Source organism: Citrus sinensis, chromosome 3 (genome assembly GCF_022201045.2).
Source record: "Citrus sinensis cultivar Valencia sweet orange chromosome 3, DVS_A1.0, whole genome shotgun sequence".
Taxonomy (NCBI): Eukaryota; Viridiplantae; Streptophyta; class Magnoliopsida; order Sapindales; family Rutaceae; genus Citrus; species Citrus sinensis.
In genome coordinates, this window is record NC_068558.1 from 34,758,581 (window position 1) to 34,782,874 (window position 24,294).

General features: G+C 33.4%; 4 protein-coding genes across 5 annotated transcripts; 3 read left to right on the plus strand and 1 right to left on the minus strand.

The window, feature by feature from the left end:
• Nucleotides 1-51: 51 nt before the first annotated feature.
• On the minus strand, nucleotides 52-5,010 carry LOC102629357 (uncharacterized). Its single transcript, XM_006492728.3, has 5 exons — nucleotides 4,690-5,010; nucleotides 3,554-3,655; nucleotides 2,203-2,344; nucleotides 2,058-2,104; nucleotides 52-445 (listed from the first exon to the last, which is right to left on the minus strand). The coding sequence occupies exons 1-5, from the start codon at nucleotides 4,774-4,776 to the stop codon at nucleotides 224-226; spliced, it is 600 nt and encodes a 199-aa protein (XP_006492791.2). The 5' UTR covers nucleotides 4,777-5,010; the 3' UTR covers nucleotides 52-223.
• A 2,806-nt stretch (nucleotides 5,011-7,816) lies between these two features.
• Nucleotides 7,817-10,193, plus strand: LOC107174452 (disease resistance protein RPV1-like). The gene is made up of 3 exons (XM_052436000.1): nucleotides 7,817-8,307; nucleotides 8,732-9,827; nucleotides 10,167-10,193. Exons 1-3 carry the CDS (start codon nucleotides 7,817-7,819, stop codon nucleotides 10,191-10,193), a joined length of 1,614 nt encoding a protein of 537 aa, XP_052291960.1.
• A 3,552-nt stretch (nucleotides 10,194-13,745) lies between these two features.
• Nucleotides 13,746-17,199, plus strand: LOC102612132 (disease resistance-like protein DSC1). 2 transcript variants are annotated; one of them, XM_015525338.3, is made up of 4 exons: nucleotides 13,746-14,092; nucleotides 14,208-15,425; nucleotides 15,505-16,131; nucleotides 16,919-17,199. In XM_015525338.3, exons 1-3 carry the CDS (start codon nucleotides 13,862-13,864, stop codon nucleotides 16,090-16,092), a joined length of 2,037 nt encoding a protein of 678 aa, XP_015380824.2. In that variant the 5' UTR covers nucleotides 13,746-13,861; the 3' UTR covers nucleotides 16,093-16,131; nucleotides 16,919-17,199. The 2 variants fall into 2 exon arrangements, with proteins under 2 accessions (XP_015380824.2, XP_015380823.2); XM_015525337.3 differs by having other exon boundaries at nucleotides 16,928-17,199.
• A 2,482-nt stretch (nucleotides 17,200-19,681) lies between these two features.
• LOC102612433 (probable calcium-binding protein CML45) lies at nucleotides 19,682-21,630 on the plus strand. The gene is made up of 3 exons (XM_052436001.1): nucleotides 19,682-19,718; nucleotides 20,529-20,859; nucleotides 20,977-21,630. Exons 1-3 carry the CDS (start codon nucleotides 19,682-19,684, stop codon nucleotides 21,563-21,565), a joined length of 957 nt encoding a protein of 318 aa, XP_052291961.1. The 3' UTR covers nucleotides 21,566-21,630.
• The last annotated feature ends 2,664 nt before the right edge of the window (nucleotides 21,631-24,294 follow it).

Here is a 24,294-nt window from a genome sequence, read left to right on the forward strand (position 1 = left end):
TTATATGATACAGTTCACTCAAGTCTTTCAGAAAATTTCCAAACTCGCAACTTCAAAGAAAAGCAGAATTTGAAACTCTAATTTGAAAATCAAGGAAAACAGATATCATCACAAGCTCATAATAAAGAAAGAACAAATCAGATCTTTAAGAAACAGGAAAATAACAAATAATCTCCTATTGTATAAAGCCTGAATTAAGACAATATCTTCAATGATGATGCTGTTAACTTTTCGTGCTCTCAAAGAATCTTGAAAGCGGCACAGGACCACCAGCCTCTTCATCATCACTGCCAGAGTGCTTGGTCCTTGACCTGTGCTTCTTTTCCTTCTTTGATTTCTTGGACCTGGACTTTGATTTTCTTGATTCTCTCTCTTCTTCATCACTACTAGAAGATTCTGATGATGAACTTGAGGAACTTGAGTCAGAAGATCTCCGCCTTGAATGCTGCAAAGGAAAGATTTTGAGTCAGAAGATCTAACTATAACTGTAATTTTTGTTAAAAAAATAATAAATATATAGAAAATGAAAAATAAAAAATAAAAAGCCTAAGAATAGAACATTTGGCTAGTGATTACACAATCCAAAGAGAACAGTAAATCCAGGATACTGCATAATTCCATTGAAAAGAAAAGACAGTTATAAGCGAGAAACAAATCCACATATCCAGATGGTACACCAGATTACCAGTAAAACCAACAAAATTTACATATTAAACCATATGTTAAGCAATTCAGATTGACAACAGTGTACCACAATTAAACACCGATACAAAACTCTGTCCTGTCTCTAATCTTTCTCGATGCCTCTAAACTAAAAATAAATCTTCACTTCTCGTCATTTGTAAAATGAAACAACTGATTCTGTCCGAATCAAATACTAAATTTTCTCTGCAGTTTATAGCAACCAAAATTGCAGTTAAGAGTTCCCATGGATTCATCAACCCCTCCAAGAATGTCATATACTGACCTGAAGATAAAAAAATATGTTACAAACTAAGAGCTACAATGCAGTTCTTCAAGCACGGGTCCCCTCCTTTAACACTATATGACAAAAAATAGCTTCCAGGAGATTCTTGGAAGTTGATATTTAAACTGCAAGTACCGAAATGGACAGATATGAGTTTCTAAACAGTTTCAAGATCCATGATTTTTCTTCACTCATCTAAACCAGGTAGGGATTTTGTGATAGGGAACTATATCTGATTCTAGCTTTGTATAGGGGTGATTGGGTATACATTTATAGCACAAATAGTCTTAAAATTTTGTTTTCTTAGTGGACAGCTGGTCCACTATCTGTTTTAAATCTTCATCTTTAATACAATTTTGAGTTTTTTTTTTTTTAAAAAATCACCAAAATACAAGGCTAGGCAAAAAATCACCAAAACACAAGGCTAGGCCAAACAGGGTTCTTAGCATACTTTATTGGTAAGAGTTCAAATCACTATATTTACATGTGCAAAGTATGTCAATACCTAAATTAAAACTTTGGACTGTATTTCAAACATGAAACAGTCAGATTCATAAGGTTGCCAAACCATATGATGCGAATGAATACAAACTTGAAAAAAGCACAAACTGCACAATACAAGGAGCGAGGGGCGTCAAACTTGAGGAAAGCACAAACCCCACAATACTAGGAGCGATGCATGTTGGTACTCAACTATGGTCCAATTATTTGAAACAGTCTAACTTGCTCAACCTCCCAAAGAGAATATGTTTGTTTCGTATTTTGGACTGCATCAGTGATGCAATATTTAGTAAATGGATAAGCAATTTTAATCCTCCAAAAAACAGTACCACTAGGCCACTGTCTAGTAATAAATGTAAAAGCTTTTACCAGGAAACTAATTTAGAACAGAAGACTGAAACATGTGTTTCTAGTTTCAAAAAACATCCATGAAGGCAAGAGCATAGAGGGTTGTTCCCTTAGCTTATCGTTAAGGAATTAAAAAAATCCGTGCTATAAGTATTATCATATCAGTCACATATGCAATTTATATGAAACAATGACCAGCAACTAGAATCTACACGCAAGGCTTGTTAGAAATAGTAAGCACCTTTCTCTTTTTGCTGCTGCGTTTCTTTAAGTCTCTATCCTTCCTATCTACAAGAATGCATTCATCGGTAGAGAGGTAAAGAATAAGGGTCAGTAATCATAAGAAATGAGACACATGTTCTTGTCTTAAGATCTTTTACACATACCTTTTTTACGATCAGACTTACTACCAGAGTGATTCCTTCCTTGGGCCAGCTTGCGTGCCCTTTCAGCATCTAATTGGGCTCTGTACTCTCGCATCATTCTATCAGTATCTTTTTCCAGTTCACCTTTTCTCAGTTCATCTTCCTAGCACATCAAGTACAAAGATAAGTGACAAATATGCCATTCATAATAACACAAACGCCAGTAGCTTAGCACACATTCAGAAGGTATGCATCCAGAAAACTTGGAACTGAATAAGAAAATGGTTACAGTAACAATTCTAATGTGAACAGAAAAGAAATATACAGGGCGTCATAAGAGAGTCCAAAGTGCAAGCAAAGGGTAAGCTGGACCTTTGGCCAGCTTTGTCTGAACCATTTGCAAGCAATATTGACTCTAGCTCCAACTTTTTCTTCTCTTATTTTCTTAGCATGTACATCATAATAATGTGAGTTTCTAAGATCAGACAGAAGATTTTGGAATATTTAGGGGGCATCAAGTTAACCTGGTGAAAGGTTAAGTCTCTTATGACCTACTATTTGCATCTTTCATGGTGAGGGATTAAGGGGGCCATTGTATTCTGTAAGCAAAATAACTCAAATTTCAGGGGTTCTCACTTGGAGGGTGTATGTTTGCACTAATCACAACCACACAATAAATCAATACCTTGCTATGTTGAAGAGTTTCAAAATAAATAAATAAATATCAAATTCAAACTTCCTGATTGTTATCATCCAAACTTGGGACTAAATGAATTGTGAAAAATTGGACTTGCAAGGTTAACAAACTACAGTGGGTTTAAATACATTTGACAAATCCTGCAACAGCAACACTCCATCAGTCTAATTCTATGATACTTAGGAACAAGGCAAACACAATCTTAAAGCCGGTGTAGCTACGAACAAACCTAAAAGTCCAGACAACAAAAGACTGCATCATTTTTAAACTCGTAGATGCCAAATTGCAGAAAATCATAATCCTAGATATATAACAAGCGAAATTATCTGGAAAATTTCGAAGACAAATCCATTTAAATTCCAGCTTAATCAAATACCTAACCAACTTTTTCAAAAAGAAATTTAGTACTTTACAATCCGAAATCAGAATGCATTATCAAAAATAGAATAAGCTTCTGTATGTCACAGACGAATAGAGGTGCCAAATATATTTCTTTATTTCTATTACTCTAAATAACTTCTCACATTCATGCATGTGGATATGTTTCTTCACATAGGACATAGTCACAGAGAATTATGTTTATCGCATTCACTGAACATTGTAGCAAGATTACACCAACAGTTAATAATTTAAAAATAAAAATAAAAACATATATGAATTTGCATTGCAGCTTACCTTTTGTTTCTTTTTAAACTCTTCCCAGGTAACCGTGTGAGATGTTTTAAGGCTGGCCAAACGAGCAGCATGCCACTCTGGTGAATGAAAAGACCCATCCACCTGCGAGGGCCCCATCAGAAATATTCCAGGAAAAATAGTCATCCAAAATAATATTACAGCATTACTTAAAACAATCGAATTGTCTAATTGACGAAAAGAAAAACCTTTCCTAAGATACCCTAAAATAAAGAATGAATTTAAAAAGTTAACCTCACCATTAGCAATTTTCAGCACTAAGCATCTAAGAACACTAAACGATCATCTGTTCACTCAAATAAATAGAACTTGCTAGCATGCCCTTGATCGTTAAATCAAGAAATAAAAGAGGGCCGTGGGACTGGCAAGCACTTGCAATCAATCATACCAACAGAGAGAAAGAAAACATTTGTGTATAAGTGCAGATCACTTCGCTAATTAATAACGTAGCAGCTAACTCGTCAAAAGCTTGTCAAGAGTAATACACTTGTGCACTTCTTCTGCTAGGAGCTGATTTAGGATCTAAATTTATTCCAAACACAACCTATACAATCTAACAACTAACTTCATCTAATAAACGTATTGAGAAGAAATTGTTCTGTCGTTCAATTTAAAAACTAAGCTCAAAAGTTGCTATCACTACTCTTGTACTGTTGTAAGCACTCGAAGAGGTTTTACCAGTTAAGCTAGCAAGCAGCTAACCCAATAAAGGTGTAAAAAATTGACTAGGAGAAACAGTTAATAGCATAAAATTAAAAACTAGTGCACCATACGAACTTCTAATAATCCAACTAAGCTCACTCCTCACTAATCAGTATCTCAAAACCACCAACCAACAAGCCAATTGAATCAGATTTTTCCCGCCAGTAAGCAGAAAAAACAATTACTTAGCTCAACAAACTGTAGGAAACAATGCAAATCACAAGCAACAAGCATGTGCCAGAAATTTAAAATTAGACAGATTATTAAAACAATCCAAATTAAAAACACAAATTTACTAAACCACTAAGCATAAGCAACTAGCCTATTCGAGATAATGATAAAAAAATTAAAAAATTAAAAACTCGAAAAATGGGAAAGATTTTGATTTTGAAATACTAGTATGAAAGGGTACGAACCATGCCGTCCTCGATCTCATCAGGGGCAGCCGAGGAAGAACCGAGGCGAGCTCTCTGCATGGCTTTGTACGCTTGGTTTTTGCCCATTTTGAATGATATACCCAGATGAAAAAAAATCCGAGAAAATTTGAGGGGACAATTCAGAAACCCAGAAAGAAAAAAATAGAGGAAAAGTTTTCTTTTCTCTTTTTAATTTTCTAGGATATTAACGGTCGAGAACCCATGAAAAAGGAGAGGAAATATAGGGATTGTACGGAATTTGTTGTTATCGTGAGTGAAAGAGAAAAGAAAGAGACGATGAAATAATAAATAAATATTAAGGGGCGAAAAAGAAAGATGGAAGATATCTAATTTCTTTTGGGTAATTTTCGGGTCGGGTTGATCAAATCTTATTTAAAGAATCCTTTTTAAACCTTTTAAAGTCCATAGAGTTACAGTTTGGATTGCCCATGAAGGCTCAAGGCCCATGAGAAAGTTACTAATCGGGCTCCAGTGTCCATAAAGTTTGATACGAGTTAGGTGTTAAAATAATAGGCATATCCCAGCAATGAAATTTTCACTTCAACAGTTATAAATCCCGGTAAAAAATTTCTAATGTATTTTACATTTATTGTGAAAAAAATATCTCACTTTGATGTAAGTCTCTTAACCATTGAAGTTGTTGCTTCAAAGAATGGAACCTAGAGAATCATCGGAAATCTCCATTTACTCCATAATATTTGACAAATCAATCACTCCTTGATTTCCTCTTCTCCATTAACAATTAGACTTAAATATAAATTTCAACCACCCTGTTTTATCACAAAATAAAGAGAGAGTATTAAAATTAAGAGTTTCTTTATTAAATTTCTAAAGTCTGAAATTTTATTCATTTCAGAACTTTTTTTTAATTTACTTGATTATTTTTTATAATTTATGTATGATTATCAGACATTTACATCTGACTAAAAAAAGTAAAATTTTGTTATTTTTATCTAAATAGAAAAAAAAGTTTGAATGAAAAGTAAATATTATATTCAATATATGTATATATATCTAATTCTTTTTTTTCTGATTTACGAGAGCATAAATGTTAAATAACCATATTTAAGTTTTTTTTAATAAAAACAAACAAGATATTACTTATACTCAGATATTAAAAAGAAAAAATCAAACATGTCTATTAAAAAATAAATAAATATATTATTCAGATATGTATATTCAAACTTATTTGAACTTCAAAATTTATGTTCAAACTTATTTGAACTTTAGAAAAATTCAGACCCATTCGAAGTTCCAAGGAAAAAAAAAAAGGCTACCTAATTAAGAAGTTTTTTTTTTAACACCAAAATTACATTTTTTTGAGGGTAGAATAATATGACGGTGCCTATTAACAAAGCTGCAGATTGTTTCAATCAAATCTTAAGTACGTGTTCTATGTAAAGTTCTTTTGTGTGCATTAATTTTTTGTGTTGTCGAAGAGATTATTCATTGGAGATGCATTCCTCTCGTTTAATTGAAACCCTTCGCCTAATACCCTATCTACATAATACATTGTTCCACACGCCGTAAAAGAGAAACGAAATGGCTTGACTTGAGTCGGTCTACAATATTATGCGTGAAAAAAAAAAAAAACAGTTTACAACGTAGTAATTAGAGGATTCCAAACTTTATAAGGTTTGGGATTCCTGAATTGAAAGTGATTGCTCAAGGACCAATGATTGCAGATGTCACCACCAACGCTCCAAATCAGCGTGCTGGACAAAGAAGACAAGAAGCATGATTCCAGCATTTGAAGGCAGGCAAAGCAACGCCCTCAATTGGAATATCAATATTCAATAGTTCCAACACTCTATCTCTTGCAAAGTATATGTGCTGCAACGGGTAGACAGCTGATTCAATTATTCAGATCGTTCGCATCCTCAGACTGATACATCAGTTAATAGCGACTTTATTTTGACCCGCTTCGGGGTTTGGTGGGTCGTCGCCAAGTGCTTTTTCTTCTTCTATACGGAATATTTTCGGTGTGTGGTAGGTAGGTCGACGCCACGTGCTTTTTCTTCTTATATATGGAATATTTTTGTGTACTCTTGTGCCTTTTTTTTTAACTCTTTATTATATATATATATAAATGTTTCAGTTTGGAATTTTTAAGTGCCGGAAAGTGCGGGTAAACTTTAAAACCGCATGGTTTTAAAGACTTAAAATTGTAAGTTTTTAAAGCCGTGCGATTTTAAAGTTTTCCAATACTTTCACGCATTTTAAAATTTTTGACAAAAAAACTACTATATATATTTATAATAAATAATGCAGGGATGAAGAGTAATGTTCCAAGAGCACAAAAAATCTTATGCTTCTATATTATCAATTTTTTTTTACTTTGCTTTTATTTTATTGATTTCATTAAAACTTTCGGTCTCTCTCTCTCTTTTTCTCTTCTTCTCTCTAAATAACACAAGACATGAGGACCCATCATGCATCATGCACATTTTTTCAAATTTTCTTTTATTGGGTTTTCTTTCGTTATCATTCTGTTTCTTGACTTTGACTTTGACTTCAGCTCTACGTGGAAAATATAGCTACATAAAAGTCAAGTCACTTTCGGCAGTTAAAATTTTAAGTATTTAGAAATTTTATTTATTTGTACAAACTGCCGCTTCAATTAACTGGTGGACATTTTATTACCCTAATCTTAAAATAGATAGTTCGAATATTTAACTATGATGTTGTTTTTCTTTTTCCAAATATTGAAAATAAATCCAACGCGTTGCATTATCTCTTGAAATTATATTCGGCGGTTTCGATAGACTTTAAACCTGCTAGAGATTGAAATTTCCTCTTCAGAACACGTTGTTTATTTGTCAATAGTGCGATGCTCTTTAATTTTTTAACAACACAGTCAAAATGATATATTAAAAATTTGTAAGGAGCCCATAGTTTCAAATTGCATTCTCTCATATATTCAGATGGGGAAAGCTACATGAAATTTGTAAGGAAAATAATCCAAAGAGAGAAGAAAGAAACGGGAAAGTAATAGGAAATTAATTATAATTTATGCGTAATAAAAGCTCAAAGTAGGAAAGTCATATATTTACTTTCACTCAACACTACTCTCTGTTTAATTCAGTCACAAAAATTTCCTTCATACATGGCTTCATCATCTTCTTCTTCTTCTTCCGGCCTTACTGCTCAAAGCAAATATGAGGTCTTCCTCAGTTTCAGAGGGGAGGACACTCGTAATGGCTTTACCAGCCATCTAGCTGCAGCTTTACACCGGAAACAAATACAATTCTTCATTGACGATGAAGAACTTAAGAAAGGTGATGAGATTTCGCCTACCATTTTGAAGGCAATCGAAACATCAGATATTTCGATAATTATCTTCTCAAAAGACTATGCTGCTTCCAAATGGTGCCTCAATGAGCTTGTCAAGATTCTTGATTGCAAGAAAATAAATGGCCAAATTGTGATACCGGTTTTCTACCAAGTGGATCCATCTAATGTGCGAAAACAGAGTGGGAGTTTCGGAGAAGCTTTTGACGAGTATGAAAAGAACTTTCCAAATATGGTTCAAAAATGGAGGGACGCATTGACCCAAGCATCAAATATATCTGGATATCATGAGTCCAGGACTTTCAGGTCACTCTTTTTAACTCTTCCTATTCCTCGTATAATTTGGCATTTTTTCTTTTAATCAATAAAAGAACATTAATGCTTTATAGCCTGAGCTACGCTTATGTTGGATTAGGATATGATCAAATTATGAGAGGATCCTTTCCTGGGCATGTTTGGGATTGCTTTAGTTTCCTAAATAATATTGCCTGAGTTTCCTAAATAATATGCTTTATAAATATTTTGGTAAAATGTTTGGTAATTTTACATTATTAAATAGTCACTTTACAAATAATTTATCATATATATTTGATAAGTTAACCACTACAGCGCATTAGAAAATATAAATAGAAAGTTAAAATTTTTTAAAAATATTATCAATGCTAATTAAAGAAATAAATATACCATTGTTCCGTAATTCATGTCTTATTATCTCATAACAATTTGCCAGGAACGAGGCGGAACTAGTGGAAAACATTGTTGAAGATATTTCCCAGAAATTGGAAGATATGTCAAACTCAACTGATTTAGATAGCTTCGTCGGATTAAATTCACGAATTGAGGAAATGAAATCACTGCTGTGTCTCGAATCTCACGATGTTCGAATCGTAGGAATTTGGGGCATGGGCGGTGTCGGTAAAACAACCATTGCTAGTGTTGTTTTCCATCAAATATCAAGAGACTTTCAAGGCAAGTGCTTCGTGGCGGACGTCAGAGAAGAATCAAATAAAATGGGAGTCATTCACGTTCGAGATGAGGTTATTTCTCGAGTATTAGGAGAAAATCTCAAAATAGGAACCCCCACTATACCCCAGAATATCCGGAAAAGGCTCCAACGGATCAAAGTGTTGATCGTTCTTGATGATGTTCATGATGGATTCGCTCAATTAGAAAATTTAGTTGGAGGGTCTGATAAATTTAGCCCTGGAAGTAGAATCATTATAACTACTAGAGATAAACGAGTACTTGATAAATGTGGAGTGGATAACATATTTGAGGTCAAGGGATTGCAACACAGTAAAGCTCTCGAGCTCTTTTGTAGAAAAGCCTTTAGACAAAACAATCGCTCTCATGATCTTCTTGAGCTCTCACAGGAAGTAGTGTGTTATGCCGATGGCAATCCGTTGGCTCTCGAAGTTTTGGGTTCTTCCCTTCACCAAAAGAGCAAACAGCAATGGGAAGATAAATTGCACAACTTGAAATTGATTTCAGAACCGAGTATTTATAAGGTGTTGAAAATCAGTTATGATGAGCTGAATTCAGAAGAGAAGGAAATATTTCTTGACATCGCATGTTTCTTTAATGGAGAATATATAGACTTCGTGACAAGGATACAAGACGATCCTATGTCCATACGTGATCGACTGAACATTCTCATTGACAAGTCACTCATCACAATATCGTCATATGGGAATCGGCTACGGATGCATGATTTATTGCAAGAGATGGGTCAGATAATCGTTCGCCAAGAATCTGTCAAAGAACCATGCAAACGTAGCAGGCTGTGGGATCACAATGATGTCTATCACGTGCTAAAGAAAAATAAGGTAAGAATCACTGATTTGACTTTTACTATTAATTTTTCTTCTCCAAAGCGAGAAATTTTAGAATACATAAGAGGTACATACAATAAGTAAATAATATTATAACATATGTGTATTTAGTTTGAAAAACTATTATGTAAGTAGTGGTTATATTAAATTCAACTACGCATGGCATGTATGTATCAATTAGTTATAATACAGAGATATTCTAAAATTTTTTCTCCAAAACCAAGTTTTAATTTGCCAAAATTATCCTTAGTCGATGTTACTTACAAGGCCCCTAAATTGCTTTTTGCGCCCATTCACTATAATATCATTTAAAACTTTTGTTGAACAACTTAGGAGCATCGCAAGCAAATTACTTGGTAATAGAAAACACATCTTTCAAAATAAAAAGCCTAGGTTAGTTTTTAGGCAATTAAACGTAATGAGATTATCATTGCAATCAATGAAATTAGATTAACCAATAGGGAATCCAAAAGCTTGTTAATTAGCATGGATTGTACAGTGGTGCATGAATTCGTTTACCTTTCATAATCTCAGCTTTGAGACTAAACTTTTGCATGAACTTTAATTTACTTGCAATAGAATGATAATCTTAAATTTATTCTTAAAAATGTGAAAATTTTAACTTATTCTCTAAAATATATTAAATTCAACTACTGATTAATATTGGCTTAGGGTCCGTTTGTGATTGTTTTTAAAGGCTTAAAAGTGATTTTAAAAATATAAAAGCAAATTTTAGTGCTTGATAAAAAAAAAATCAAAATCACTTTTGTCAAAATCAGCCCCTCTTACAACTGATTTTGAAAAGTAGGGAATGAGTAACTTTTAGATTCTGATTTTAAGAATCAATTTTATCCTTTAATACAATTTCATAATTATCCTTAAAATTATTACCTAAACCCAAAATTATCGTTATTCAAATTGAAAATAAAATCATATTTTAATAAAATTTTATTATAATTCATCAATATAAATTTATTAATATCAATTTGTTGGTTGATTTATTATTAAATTTGTTTCATTATATTATAAATTTAATTGTCAATTGTTTTAAGAAAAAAAATAAAATCAATAGATTATAAATTTTATTTTTAGTAAAAATTATTATAATATATAATTAAAAATATTATATGTACATGTTTTTATATGTATAAGTAAATTTTATCCGACATTATGTATATTTTAGTCGTTTGTTTTCTTTCAGCAGTTTAACAATAAAATTTACCAAACGTCCATAACTGCTTTCAAAATTTACAGTACTTTTGAAAAAAAAGTTTACCTAACACTTAACTGATTTTCTTCACAATTGATTATTTTTACATCTCAGCTAACAACAATTACTTTTGAAGTTACAACATTCCCAAATTGACCCTTAATAAAATACGATAATATCCTTATTAATAAGAATAGTTAAACTTTTTATTGGTCGCATATGTTCTTTATTCCTATTGTTTCTAAAATAAAATGAATTCAAATCTTTATGTACCTCACTTACAAAAGGGTCCAGCTAAGTTGCCTCAGTGGTATGGTATCACTCTTTTTTGTCTTTTTGTGACCTGACGGTTAGATCCAACTAAAGAATTGCAAAAGTAAAAGTAACGGTATGATGTATTTACTTAGGTAATTAACATTGCAGTCCCTCTAATTTTATAAAATGTCAGAAATAATAATATTATTATTATTTTACCCTCCCATCCCATCAATGGTTATCCTCATCTCTACTTCTCATGCAACCCGTGATTCATATTTAGACTTTCATGTTTTTTTTTTCTTTGTATCGTAGTTGTTTTATTTTATTTCTTTTAGTAAATATTTTTATTTATTGGCTAAGTTATTAAATAATACGAATAAGGAAGATATAGGGAATTTTGAGAGCATTTTTTATTATTGATATTGGGTGATTATAATGTATGATTTAGTTGCGCATCCATGAGAGCCACAACCTCTTAAATACAACAAAGCCTATGAACTTTAGAAAGATAAATCCCTTAATTTATTCCACAAGTACATCAATATTTTATAATTCTCTAATTATTACTATTATTTCCATGTCTACTTCTATAATTAATTATCCATAATATTGAGAAAGTATATCACATTAAAATTGAGTATAAAAATGATTAGGAGATATTATTATCTTGTTTTTCGTGTAAATTAGATAAGGTTTTATAAAAATTTTGACAATATCAAAATGAAAAATAAATAAATATTAAATAAATGCTTGGATAGTTGTTTAAATTTCATTATGGAGTTTATAAATAATATTTTCAAAATAATAAATTTCTATATGTAAATCTGAAATTATGTAAAATTATTTATACCTTATTACACGTACAAAGCTGATAAATTATTTATTTAATGTGAAAAAAAATGCATTGTATAATATTTATTCTATTACTTAAATTTAAAATTATAAAGAATGAAACTTAAATTTAAAATTGTAAAGAATGAATTAATAGATTATGGGAGAATACCTTTAAAAAAAAGATTAAAATTAACTAACATTTTAGGGTTTGGGTTTCATCAATTGGATTTGAGATTAGCAACAACTGGATTTCAGATTGGGGTTTGGTGATTTTACTGAATTTTGTATATTTTATTTTATTTTTTATTAACTATTTGTAAGTAGAAAGAAAATTAATTTAAATTTTTTATATTCCAAATTATATTTTTTTCCCAATAAATGATGACGTAGAATGTGAATATCCCTTTAAGAGTTAATTTTATTTTTCTGTGTAAGCATAAAAATGTTAAGGGTGATATGGTATTTTTGTTGGTCAAAAAGAAATTTATTAAAATATTTAGGTTTATGTTGAAATTTCTTAAAACATTTAGGTGTTATTGAAATTAATCTATATTTTTTTATAGAAGAAATTAATCTATATAAAATATAAAATTTTGACTTTCCATGAGTTAGTTAACTGTAAAAAAAAAAATATATATATAATATTACATTTTTGGCTGCTAAAATTTATGAAACGATAATTATATTTTAGAATAAATTAAAGTTTCTATATTTCTAGAGATAAATTAAAAATTGTCATTCTAATTATGGAATAAATTGAAGTTTACCCTAAATTTTTAGATAAAAATAAAATAAAAATAGCTAAAAACTAAAAAGTAGAAGAGAGGAGGATGATCACCAATGAATTCAAATAACCCAACACTTAGGCTATGTTTAGAAGACCAGATTAGACTCAATTAACTTTTAGGATTAGATTCGATTGGCTTATACTAGATTATATAATCTTCTCTCCTATTAGGTATAGAGTTAGAAAAGACTATGTAAATTTTAATCTAATGACACTAAAATAACTATTTAAATAATATATTTATTTTAAAAAAAGTTAAATTAAATATTTAATATTATTGTAAATAAATAATTGAATTCTTTTTTATGTTTGATATCACATACTAGTGAAAATAAATTATTGAATAAAATTTTGATATTATTAGCAAATTTAGATTAAAATAGTTAATCCTATTTAAACCCATGTGAAAATGAGGATTAATAATCCCATGAATGTTAGACTAAAATTTAGACTAATTTATTAGTCATGACAGTCAAACATCACTCTGGATTGTATTTTTTTTTTATCCTTTAAATTAGTCTAATTCCACCTTTTATCCAATGTCCAAACATAGTTGTATGTATGTACGTGTGGGGGCCTTCATTTTTTTTTTTTTCATGTTAAAACACTTTTAAACCGTGAGGTTTAATATAGTCAGTTATTAAGCCTATTAAACCACACGACTTTATTGTGTATTGAAAATTAACTCTATTAAGTCGTACGGCTTAACAACGTGTCTGCATTAAAATAAAATAAGGGCATCCGCATCTAAGAATGATTATATATATATACACACACACACGATTAGGAAGCTCTTAATCAAATTTTCAAAAGTTTTGGTAAATTTTATGCTTACTCACTCTTTGCTTATGTTGTTAGGGGACCGATAAAATTGAAGGCATATTCCTTGATCTGTCCAAGATAAATGATATTCATCTAAATTCTCAAACCTTTGCAAAAATGTCCAATCTCAGATTGCTTAAATTCTATATGCCCAAGCCTAATGATGTTCAAATTATAAGCTCTAAAGTGCATCTTGATCAAGGTTTGGAATATTTTCCTGAGGATATGAGGTATCTTCATTGGCACGGATATCCTTTGAAAACACTACCATTTGATGTTGAATTGGAGAACCTTGTTGAGCTCAATTTGCCTTACAGTAAAATTGAGCAAATTTGGGAAGGAAAAAAGGTATGGTGTTCTAGTACCAAAACATTAATTACTTTTTTCTTCTTTAAATAATATAAAATTAATTGTGAAATTCAGTGGTACTAATTTAATATAATCTGTTTATTTTTTGTTACAGAAAGCTTTCAAGTTAAAATCTATTGATCTTGGCCATTCCCAATATCTTACTAGAATGCCAGACCTGTCGGAAACTCCAAATCTTGAGAGAATAAACTTTTTGAATTGTACGAACTTAGCTTGTGTTCCCTCATCAATCCAAAATTTCAACCATCTCACTGAGCTGTGTTTTAGGGGCTGCAAAAGTCTTAGGTCATTTCCAAGCAACCTTCATTTTGTTTGTCCAATAAGTATTGATTTCTCCTCCTGTGTTAATCTCACAGAGTTCCCACAGATTTCTGGGAATATAAAGACGCTATACTTATTCGAGACGGCAATAGAAGAAGTTCCCTCATCAATAGAATGCCTAACTAATCTTACACTCTTAACTATAAGTAGATGCACAAGGCTGAAAAGGGTTTCAACTAGCATCTGTAAATTGAAATCTCTGATTTGGCTTTCTGTTCACGGGTGCTTAAACCTCGAGAGTTTCCCAGAAAGCTTGGAGAAGATGGAACATTTAAATCAAATCAATTTAGGCAGGGCTAAAATTACAGAGCAGCGACCATCTTCATTTGAAAATGTAGAAGGGCTTGGAACGCAGGGCTTAGAGGGCTGTTCTGAACCAGATAATATTGGCAATTTAAAATTTCATGAGTACGTGGGTGCACATGGATCTGCCACTAGTCAACTACCACCCTTATTATCAGGTTTGGGGTCACTGCCTGCATCGTTGTTATCCGGTTTATCTTCATTGAATTGGTTAGATTTAGATAACTGTGGTTTAACGGCTATTCCGCAAGAGATTGGCTGTCTATCGTCATTGGAATGGTTGCATCTAAGTGGAAATAACTTTGAGAGTTTACCGGCAAGTATCAAGCAACTTTCACGGCTGAGAGAACTTTTCTTGAGCGATTGCAATATGCTTCAGTCATTACCAGAGCTCCCACCAAGTTTGGAATTATTAGATGCAAGTAATTGCCAGCGACTACAATCTTTGCCAGAGATTCCATCATGTCTAGAAGAACTAGATGCATCCCTACTTGAAAAGCTATCCAAACACTCCCGTAATGAAGTTGAATTTCACTTTTCGAGGCATCAAATCACTTCGTCCAGTGAGTTCTGGCTTATTAATTGCTCGAAACTGGCTGAAGAAGCAAACAGGAATTTGGCAGATTCACAACTAAGGATTCAGCATATGGCAATTGCATCACTGAGACGACTTTATGAATTGGAAATGGTATATATATGTAATTCTCTCTCTTCTCTCCGATCCTCTCTCCCTCTTCATTACATCCGAAATCATAATTTTTTTACAGGAACGCGGTAGACTCGGGGGTCCCAGCATAATTTTACCAGGGAGCGAGATTCCAGAGTGGTTCAGCAATCAAAGTTCAGGATCTTTATTAACTCTTCAAATGCCGCAACATTGTCGTCAAACTTTAGTTGGGTTTGCTTTCTGTGCTGTTCTCGTGTCATGTGATTCAGAACGGAGTGGGTTTGACGTCGACTTTCGATACAGCTTTGAAACGAAGACTCTCGGTAGAAGGAAACGTGGTCGTCGCTGTTGCTTTGAGGAAGGATGGGTTGGTGGTTATCAGGTGACTAAAACGGATCATGTCGTGCTTGGGTTTAGTCCCTGCGGGAAAGTTGGGTTTCCTGATGATAACCACCACACAACTGTCTCCTTTGAGTTCCTCTCGAGAGTGGACAAGGTGAAATGTTATGGGGTGTGTCCGGTATATGCAAATCCCAACGAGACCAAACCCAACACTTTTACCCTCAATTTTGCTACCCAAGTTTGGAAATTGGATGATATGGCGAGCGCAAGTGGAACTTCTGATGAAGAGGAATTGGAACCGAGTCCCAAGAGAATTTGCAGAGACGACGAAGTCAACACTCCCTAACAAATGAGTCACTCCTTCTCACATACTCTTTTCCCTTAGGTATGTCTAAAATGCTCCAATTGATCTCTATTTCTTTATCCTTTTTATTAATTTTTCCTTAATAATTAATCTCTTCCTCTCAACACCTAAAAAAAGAGAAGATCTTCCCTTGGTGAAATAAATTTGATTTAATTTAATTTGGATTTCTGTTTTAACCCCCATGTCGTTTAAAATTTTTATCCTAGATTGTCGTTGTCAATATTAACCGTATACAAAAGCACTTATCATTTTGCGCTATAAAATATTTTACTTCGTAAGCATTAAGGTGAATTAAATTCTTGAGATGTGAGAAAAGTTCAGATAGTTTAATCTTCTTATTCTTGCTTTCAGTATTGTTTAGATTGCCATATGATTTTTGCAGATGTTTAATACTAATAAATTCTTCAGATGCGGGTGCTTTTATTTTTTTAAATGCAGATATGTTTTTAAGCCATATAATAAGAAAATTAAAAATCGATATGCCTTAAAAAAATATCCGTATGAAAAAAAAAATGAGGTTGTCCGCAATAGAGAAGGACTCATATATTTATTTCGCACGACTGATTTTGACATGACTTATATAATTGATTTTAATCACGCCATTGTAGAATTTTTCGTTATTTAATTGTAAGTCTCCTAACTCCTTCCCCAAATCCAATACCTGCTAAGAGTCGGTTAAGTTGTATTTATTTCTATTCACTCACGGAAAATTTTCCAAGATTCTAATCTCACACACTAGCGGACCCCCGAAAGTTTAATATTCCAGAAACAAAAGAAATTATAACACGACCTCGTTTCAATTTGCAAGTGGAAGCAGTGAAGGCTATAGCAACAATTCGAAGAAGGGAAAACTTTCTGAAGAAGTTCAAAGTAAACCAGATGAATTTGCGAAAGCCAGCCTTGCAAATTTGCCTCCAAAGTATTCATCAATCCGATTCCAAGTTATCCAGAAGCCAGCTGCGGTCTCTGACTCCAAAGTTAATGCAAAATCAGAGACAACAAACCAGAGGAAAGCTCTGGACTACAATCACTCTGCCAGAACTACCACAGTGTTGATGAGCAGAAAATCTTAGCATTCTAACCGCCATTTGTATAATTAAATGCTGTGCTAAAGATTGTTTAATTGGACACTGATTTCTGACAAACTGACGATAGGCAAAGTCGGACTAGTTTGGAGGTTATGCATGCATGGCGGAGATATTAAAATAAAGGCTTACGGCTGCTGAGCTTTGTAGGTACAGTAGTTGCTTTCAATTTCTTTGATATGATGTGTTAGCAGCTGTTGTCAATGGCTTCAAACATCATCTTCTTGCCTTAATCATCAAGTAATTTTATTATTTTTGTTATTTCTTCACTATAAAGTTTGAAACTTTGAATTGGTTGTAAATGTTCAGATAAAAATTAACGCAGTTTGATCAATCAAGGAGAACGGAGGGAAATCATCAGCATTTGTTGCATAATCACTCACAACAGTCCCGAGTCCCGCTTTGCCAGCACACTGCAGCATCTATGTTCAACTTGAACTAAGGTGGCGGCAATCAGATGTAATTCAAATCCTTCGTTATGACCATAAGTTATTAGAACCTTTTTCGATATGACCGTCAACAGCAAAGTGAGACTTCTCCCCATGGGACTCTTGTGACCACACAGCTAATGGCTTGTCAAACTCATTTGAGAGCAGAGCTTGGTTACTAGAACCCCACACACTGCCCAGCCCCCAATCACAAATACTAGCACGCAACGATAGTGACCACAAAGATTCACCTGACCAACTGCTGCAAACTCCTTAAAAAAGAGAATGTTTCCAAAAAGCCACAGTCAAAACTCGCAATGAAAGCCACATCAAAATCAAGAGGAAGTGGAAGAGACTTGTTTATGTACCAGGAGATTTGCAGTTGGTAACAAATCTGAAACAGCTCGCCTAAGAAATACTTCAACCCTGGGAGGAATCTGAAGTTGCCAAGGAAAACACCACACATTGTATCGTTAATCTTTGTAGCTGACCAATCGAGAGAGAAAGAAAGAGATGATGGCTCTGTTAGCAGCTAGTCTAGTGGGGTTATTGTTAGTTAGTGACACAGATTATTAATTCTATTTATATTTAAATTTTAAGATTTCTTAATCCCGATCAAATTTTATTATTAAGTCTTTGTCAGCTTATAATAATTAATTAAACGAAATGACATTATTCTAAATGGCCGGCCAAAATAGAAATCAAAGCCTTTTTATGGAGTTTAGCGGCATACTGTTATTCCATTGTTTGAAACACAGTCGTCTAATTACTGTTAAAAAAAATGACTCGTTTTTATTTTATGGTTTATTGGAAGTTCCTCCATGAAAACAAGAAAAGGAAACTTAGGAAACTAGAAAGTCATAGGAAAATCAATTGGTAGAGAAAATAGACTTACATTCTGATACCAAATTTCAGAAATTTGTTTCATGGCTTCAACGCCATCTTCTTCTTGCAAATATGATGTCTTCCTCAGTTTCAGAGGGGAGGATACTCGTTGTAATTTAACTAGTCATCTCTACGCTGCTTTTTGTCAGAAGAAGATCAAAACATTTATTGATGATGAAGAGATTAGCAGGGGAGAAAAGATTTCACCTGCCATTTCGAAGGCAATGTAATACCCCACACCCGCGTTTTTGACTCTCCACCTAGATATATATATAAAGAGAGAGAGAACGAAAGTGAGAAGAGACGAGAGAAAGAGAGGAAAAGAGTTGACCCGAGTTTGACCCGGATCCGACCCGGAACCCGCAGCTTTGACCCGGTGATTTCTCCCATTTCCGGCCACCGTTCCGGGCAAGCTTGGTACCGATTCGAAGTTGGAGAGACGAGCTACCTATCCATGTCGTCCTTGCCGCCGGAAATCGATCGGAAAGCCACCGATCGAAGCTTTGAAGTTCCGCGGAGTCGCCGGCGCGATTTGCCGTGATTTCGCCGGTTTCCGGTGAAGCCATCACTTGGGTTTTGTTCCTTACCTTGCCCTCTGCCATTTCCGACTAACCCCTGACGCCGGGGACGTCGTTTTGCGGTTGATCGGCCGTTGGACAATTCACGACTTCGGGAGCTCGATTTGCCGTCGTTACCGCGCGTGGTAGGTCACCACCGCCACCATTGGACTCAGCGTGGCTTGAACTTTCAGTTCTGAGCTTCCCGTCGCCGTCGGATGAATTCCGGTGACGTTGACCGGCAAGGGTATTTTGGTAATTTCAGAGTCTAAGGGCAATTTTGTAATTTCAGATTTTGTGGGTATTTTAGTAATTGCTGTAATTGAGGATAAAGTTGGTAATTTATGATTTTGAGGTTAATTTGGTAATTTTAATATGAGGGTATTTTGGTAATATTGAATTCAAGGGCATTTTGGTAATTTTGATATTTGGGGGGTAATTTCGTAATTTCAAGAATTGTGAGTATTTTGATTATTTATGATTTAAATTAAGATTATTTGAGGTTAAGTATGGAATGCGATTATATTGAGGAATTTGAGAATATTGGAGTTTATGGTTATGATTTAATTTTATTCTTATGAGAGTATTTTTATTTATTTATAAGCCGATGATATCGATGTGGATTTGTTACTCGAGGATTGGTTTACCAGGAGGTAAGTAAACTAGATTTCCAAACGAATCACAATAAACAATATATATGTGTTGACATGTTTGAAAAGTCTATTTTGATATATGTACGGATATTGATTTATATGTCTTGCCCATGTGTTTATACGATATGTTGATATGATATGTTGTTATGTGTGTTTATGGACATGGGCATACGTATGTGTGGATATTTCATTGGCATGAGCACGAAAATGTATTATGTTTTCTGTAAAATGAGAAAGTTGATTTTAGCAAGCGGAATTTGAAGAAAGAAAGATTGTTTTACAGTTTTAGCTTGGATGCTTGAATTCGTTACTGGCTTAGTGGAGGATACTCTAGATATAGTTATGAGATAAGTGGGCGAATGACGCATTGGCGAGAAGCCCAAAGAGTATGAAAGTTAAGAGAGTGTCCTGCTAAGCGGTAATCGAATGAAGGTAGCTCAAGTAAGTGGTTTGAAAGAGAAAGTGAAAGTTTGAGAAAGACAGAATGAGATTTCGATGATTTATTTTACGATGTTTTCAAATATTACGGCACGTCATTCATGTGCACTGTATATATGTATGTATGTATTTTGGTATATGCAAAACTGGTTTACTTATTAAGTTTCGTACTCATTATAATTTATTGTGATTCAGTTTTCATAAATCAGGATTGATTCGTGATGAGTGTCAAGAAGGACTTGAATGGAGGAATTAGATGGTTTGACATGAATTTATTCTTCCGCTGCAGTTGTATTTTTTAAGGATATGATTTTTAATGGCTTGTAAAGGATTATTTATTATTATTTTATTTTTTAAGCATTTATCAGTAAGATTCGCTCTGTAGAGGTCGGGGCGGGTCGTTACAGGCAATCCAAGGCTCAAAGGTTTCGATAATCATTTTCTCGAAGGACTATGCTTCTTCAGATTGGTGCCTGAATGAACTTGTCAAGATTCTTGACTGCAAGAAAATAAATGGTCAAATTGTTATTCCAATTTTCTATCACGTAGATCCATCGGATGTACGGAAGCAAAATGGAAGTTTTGGGGATCCGTTTGTTGAGCATGAAAAACAGTTCAAGAACATGCCAGAAAAGATTCAGAAATGGAGGGCTGCGTTGACCGAAGCATCCAATCTGTCTGGATGGGATTCCATGACAATCAGGTATCTGTTAACCATTCGTGTATTCTGTTAAAGAAAAATTTGTATGCGTCTCGTTGTTCTGTTTCCGTCAGTATAATTTAAATTTAACTAATTTCTGTCCATCTTCGCACCTGCTAGGTCTGAGGCACAACTCGTAAACAAAATTGTGGGAGATGTTTTGAAGAAATTGAAATCATCAGCAAAAAAGAACCAACACCCCTTTAATCAATTTTCTGCATTCATTCAGGTTATATTGTCTTATAGGTTTTTATTGTATAGTTCTTTTCTCCAATCCGTTCAGTCTTGTAAGTCAAGAAATTGGGATGAGAAGAGCAAACAAGCTTCCTTCAATAAGAAGGAACATGATGATGAGAGTCTCTCTAGAGATGAAGTGGAAATGGTCATGCGAAAGTTGACACTTTTTTGCAGCTTTGAAGATGAGGAGCTTCCACAGAAGCTGGGTTCTGCTGAGCTTTCGTGGTTGTTTGAGGAGAAAGAGCCAAGCTTGGAGGAGGTGAAAGAAGCTTTTGATGTGTTTGATGAGAACAAAGATGGCTTCATTGATGCCATGGAGTTGCAGAGATTGCTCTGTATTTTGGGCTTGAAAGAGGGATTTGAGCTGGAGAATTGCAAGAAAATGATCAAAACTTTTGATAAAAATGGAGATGGAAGGATAGATTTTAAGGAATTTGTAAAGTTTATGGAGAAGAGCTTTGTTGAATCATAACTCATTTCTGAAAAATAAATAAAAGTACAGAACTTGATATAATATTTTCAACATATTCTTTTTTTTTCCCTCTGTTGTTGTGATATGAATATCTATGTAATTTTCTTTTGCATCTTTCTCAAATCCACATTAAATCTTCATCAGTAGTCTGCACAACATCTCATTTGACTGGTGTAGAACTCATAAACTTCTCAGCCTCATCAAGCAGACCGGCCTTCAAATACTTGCAGTAGACCCAAGTGGCCACTAGCAGGGAGAACCCCAACAAAAGTTACCTGGTTAGAACATTCGTCTCTGCAACATACCTGTCCCGAAACATAGTCTGAGCGTCCATACATATGATTAATAAATTATCATTATTGTGTACGTGATGTGAATTCCTACAGACTGTACGAAATTGTTGGATAGTCTTAATTGTTGGGATTCGGGCCATGGGGATATAAGCAAAACGACCTTGCCACAACTATTTTCATCAATTTTGCTGAATGTTGAAATATTTGACTTGAATATGGGAAAACATTTATGACAAACCGGACAAGTTAGTAATTGCATGGTAAAAGTGTGAAGATCAAATGGTAAACTTGTACTCATGCAATTAAATGCTAAACAGTGAGGCCGGTAACCATTGTCGGCAATTGTACGTACAAAATTGTTGAAAAAGCCGCATAGGTTTAATACGTGCAATGAGAGTGGCTATCTCCACGTGAGAGCAATTTATGCTCCTTTTGTCAAGATTTGTTTAACAAAATGGCGGCTTGTCTCAGCGGATTTTGAATCGCAATTGTTGGAGGTCAAAGCCATGAGATGCATATAAATAGAGCTTCATTCTTGAGAGTTAAGATATTACAAATTTTGAGAGTTGAAAGTATTTACAAGTGAATTCTTCCAGAGTTTATATCTAACATTTTTTTGAGTCTCAAGAGGATCCATTTGAGTGTATTGGGTTTTTAAATTTTGAGAGTAATTCTTAATTTTATTACTCCTATTTCATAGTAAAATTATAAAATTATTATTTAGTTTTTGTCTGTAGATATAGGTTTTAAATCGAACGACATAAATTATTGTGTCATTTTTTTTATTTTACATTTGTTTATCACTATATTTGTACTTCTCAACAAGTTGCAGTCACTATAATATTGATAGTTGCTCAATCCACACTTCCACAACACATAAAGTAAATGTTTCATGAAAAATATTAGGAGGGAGAAAAGGATATAATGTTAATGATGGATTGAAATATCACAAGGCTTTTGGGTAAGTGTGAGGCAATATATTACGTTGGGATTTAATGTCCCGTTACGTAGGAGGAAAACTTATATCGGTCAGTGATGAAGGGGGGGGGGGGGGGGGAGCTTATGATGCTCAATTTTTCTTATGCGTGACATGTTATTAAGTCATATGGTTTAATAAAGTTAATGCATATACGCTATTAATATTAAACCATATGGCTTTATAGTGAATTTAACACTGACTTTGTTAATCCATATGGCTTAATAACATATTTGCATGAAAAAAATGAGGATGCTTACACATGAGAATTTATATATATATATATATATATATAGGAAAATGATCTATTGGCATTTAAACACATGGAAGAATTCTGACTTTGAATGAATAGTATTAAAGTTATGGATGAACTAGACACTGCCACATGTCAATAACGTTTACCATAATATGAACACTATCATCCACTGTCGTTTATAACGGCCTTCAACAAAGAAAATAAACGACCTTCAACAAAGAAAATAAAATTATCTTGAACAGAATATTTTTAATTTAGGATTATGAATTGACTCTATAATGCTGCTTCTTTGGAAGGATATTGATACGCCATTAACATCGTGCCTGCCTAATAAATCCGGGTTTTCGGTTTTCATTTTGATTTAATCCATCAAATCAAATTACAGTATATAATTTTTTTTTTCCAAAGGTTAGTGATTCCGTATTACTATTAGGGAAAGTGGGGGATAAATTGCTTTTAACTAAACAGTTGAAAAAAGAAATTAATAGTAAAAGTTTAAAGGCATCTAAAATACAATAATTTATATTTAAATTTGTATATATGGTCTTTTCATATTAATAAATAAGCAATGCTTTTCTATTTTCAGTGTTGATCTTTTTAAGTCACTCGTTTCAATATTTCATTTATTTCCTTTTCAAGCTAACAATTAATGTATATGAATGTGCGGATTATTTTTTTATGTGTAATGATGACTAAAGGTAAAAGTTGTCTCTGTTACCTAGCTCACTCCATCTTGATGCTAATATTCTACTGTCTTAATTACAGGATTTGGAAAAGACAAAGAATAAGAAAAAGAAAAAGAACAAAAGTAAGAGAAACATTCCCTCGGTACAGAGGAAAGGAAGAATGACTCCGCGAACAGCTAGCTTATATAAAAACCCGTACCACTTAACCTAAAGTTTACTAACTCATTTATGAATCAATCCTTAAGAGTAAGCCTCGTTGTCATACTAATTATTAGCAAAACCTTTTTAGCAAAAGCTTGAGCAATCACTGCTCCAAAATAAAAGAAGTTAAGCAAATTTTAAAGGTTAGAATTTATGATTGGAACAAAGAAAAAAGTCTGAACACACTAAACACATTAGATACAGCTTTAGCCATTGCCAAGTTTCTTCGGGTGTTTTTCACGTTCACTAGAATCCTTCTACTTACCTTCTTTCGGATGTGATACGTGCAATTAGGGTACAGAGGAGTTAAAGTATTT

What these genes read in the sequence shown, in the direction of transcription:
- LOC102629357 (XM_006492728.3), bottom strand. Translation starts at nt 4,776, where the DNA reads ATGGGCAAAAACCAAGCGTACAAAGCCATGCAGAGAGCTCGCCTCGGT. An exon ending in AGTTTAAAAAGAAACAAAAG is followed by an intron (nt 2,345 to 3,553) that starts GTAAGCTGCAAT and finishes TTGATGTGCTAG; the next exon opens with GAAGATGAACTGAGAAAAGG. An exon ending in GCAGCAGCAAAAAGAGAAAG is followed by an intron (nt 446 to 2,057) that starts GTGCTTACTATT and finishes TTTCCTTTGCAG; the next exon opens with CATTCAAGGCGGAGATCTTC.
- LOC107174452 (XM_052436000.1), top strand. Translation starts at nt 7,817, where the DNA reads ATGGCTTCATCATCTTCTTCTTCTTCTTCCGGCCTTACTGCTCAAAGC. An exon ending in CATGAGTCCAGGACTTTCAG is followed by an intron (nt 8,308 to 8,731) that starts GTCACTCTTTTT and finishes ACAATTTGCCAG; the next exon opens with GAACGAGGCGGAACTAGTGG. An exon ending in ACGTGCTAAAGAAAAATAAG is followed by an intron (nt 9,828 to 10,166) that starts GTAAGAATCACT and finishes TGAACAACTTAG; the next exon opens with GAGCATCGCAAGCAAATTAC.
- LOC102612132 (XM_015525338.3), top strand. Translation starts at nt 13,862, where the DNA reads ATGTCCAATCTCAGATTGCTTAAATTCTATATGCCCAAGCCTAATGAT. An exon ending in AAATTTGGGAAGGAAAAAAG is followed by an intron (nt 14,093 to 14,207) that starts GTATGGTGTTCT and finishes TTTTTGTTACAG; the next exon opens with AAAGCTTTCAAGTTAAAATC. An exon ending in GACTTTATGAATTGGAAATG is followed by an intron (nt 15,426 to 15,504) that starts GTATATATATGT and finishes ATTTTTTTACAG; the next exon opens with GAACGCGGTAGACTCGGGGG.
- LOC102612433 (XM_052436001.1), top strand. Translation starts at nt 19,682, where the DNA reads ATGTGGATTTGTTACTCGAGGATTGGTTTACCAGGAG. An exon ending in GAGGATTGGTTTACCAGGAG is followed by an intron (nt 19,719 to 20,528) that starts GTAAGTAAACTA and finishes TTTATCAGTAAG; the next exon opens with ATTCGCTCTGTAGAGGTCGG. An exon ending in TGGGATTCCATGACAATCAG is followed by an intron (nt 20,860 to 20,976) that starts GTATCTGTTAAC and finishes CGCACCTGCTAG; the next exon opens with GTCTGAGGCACAACTCGTAA.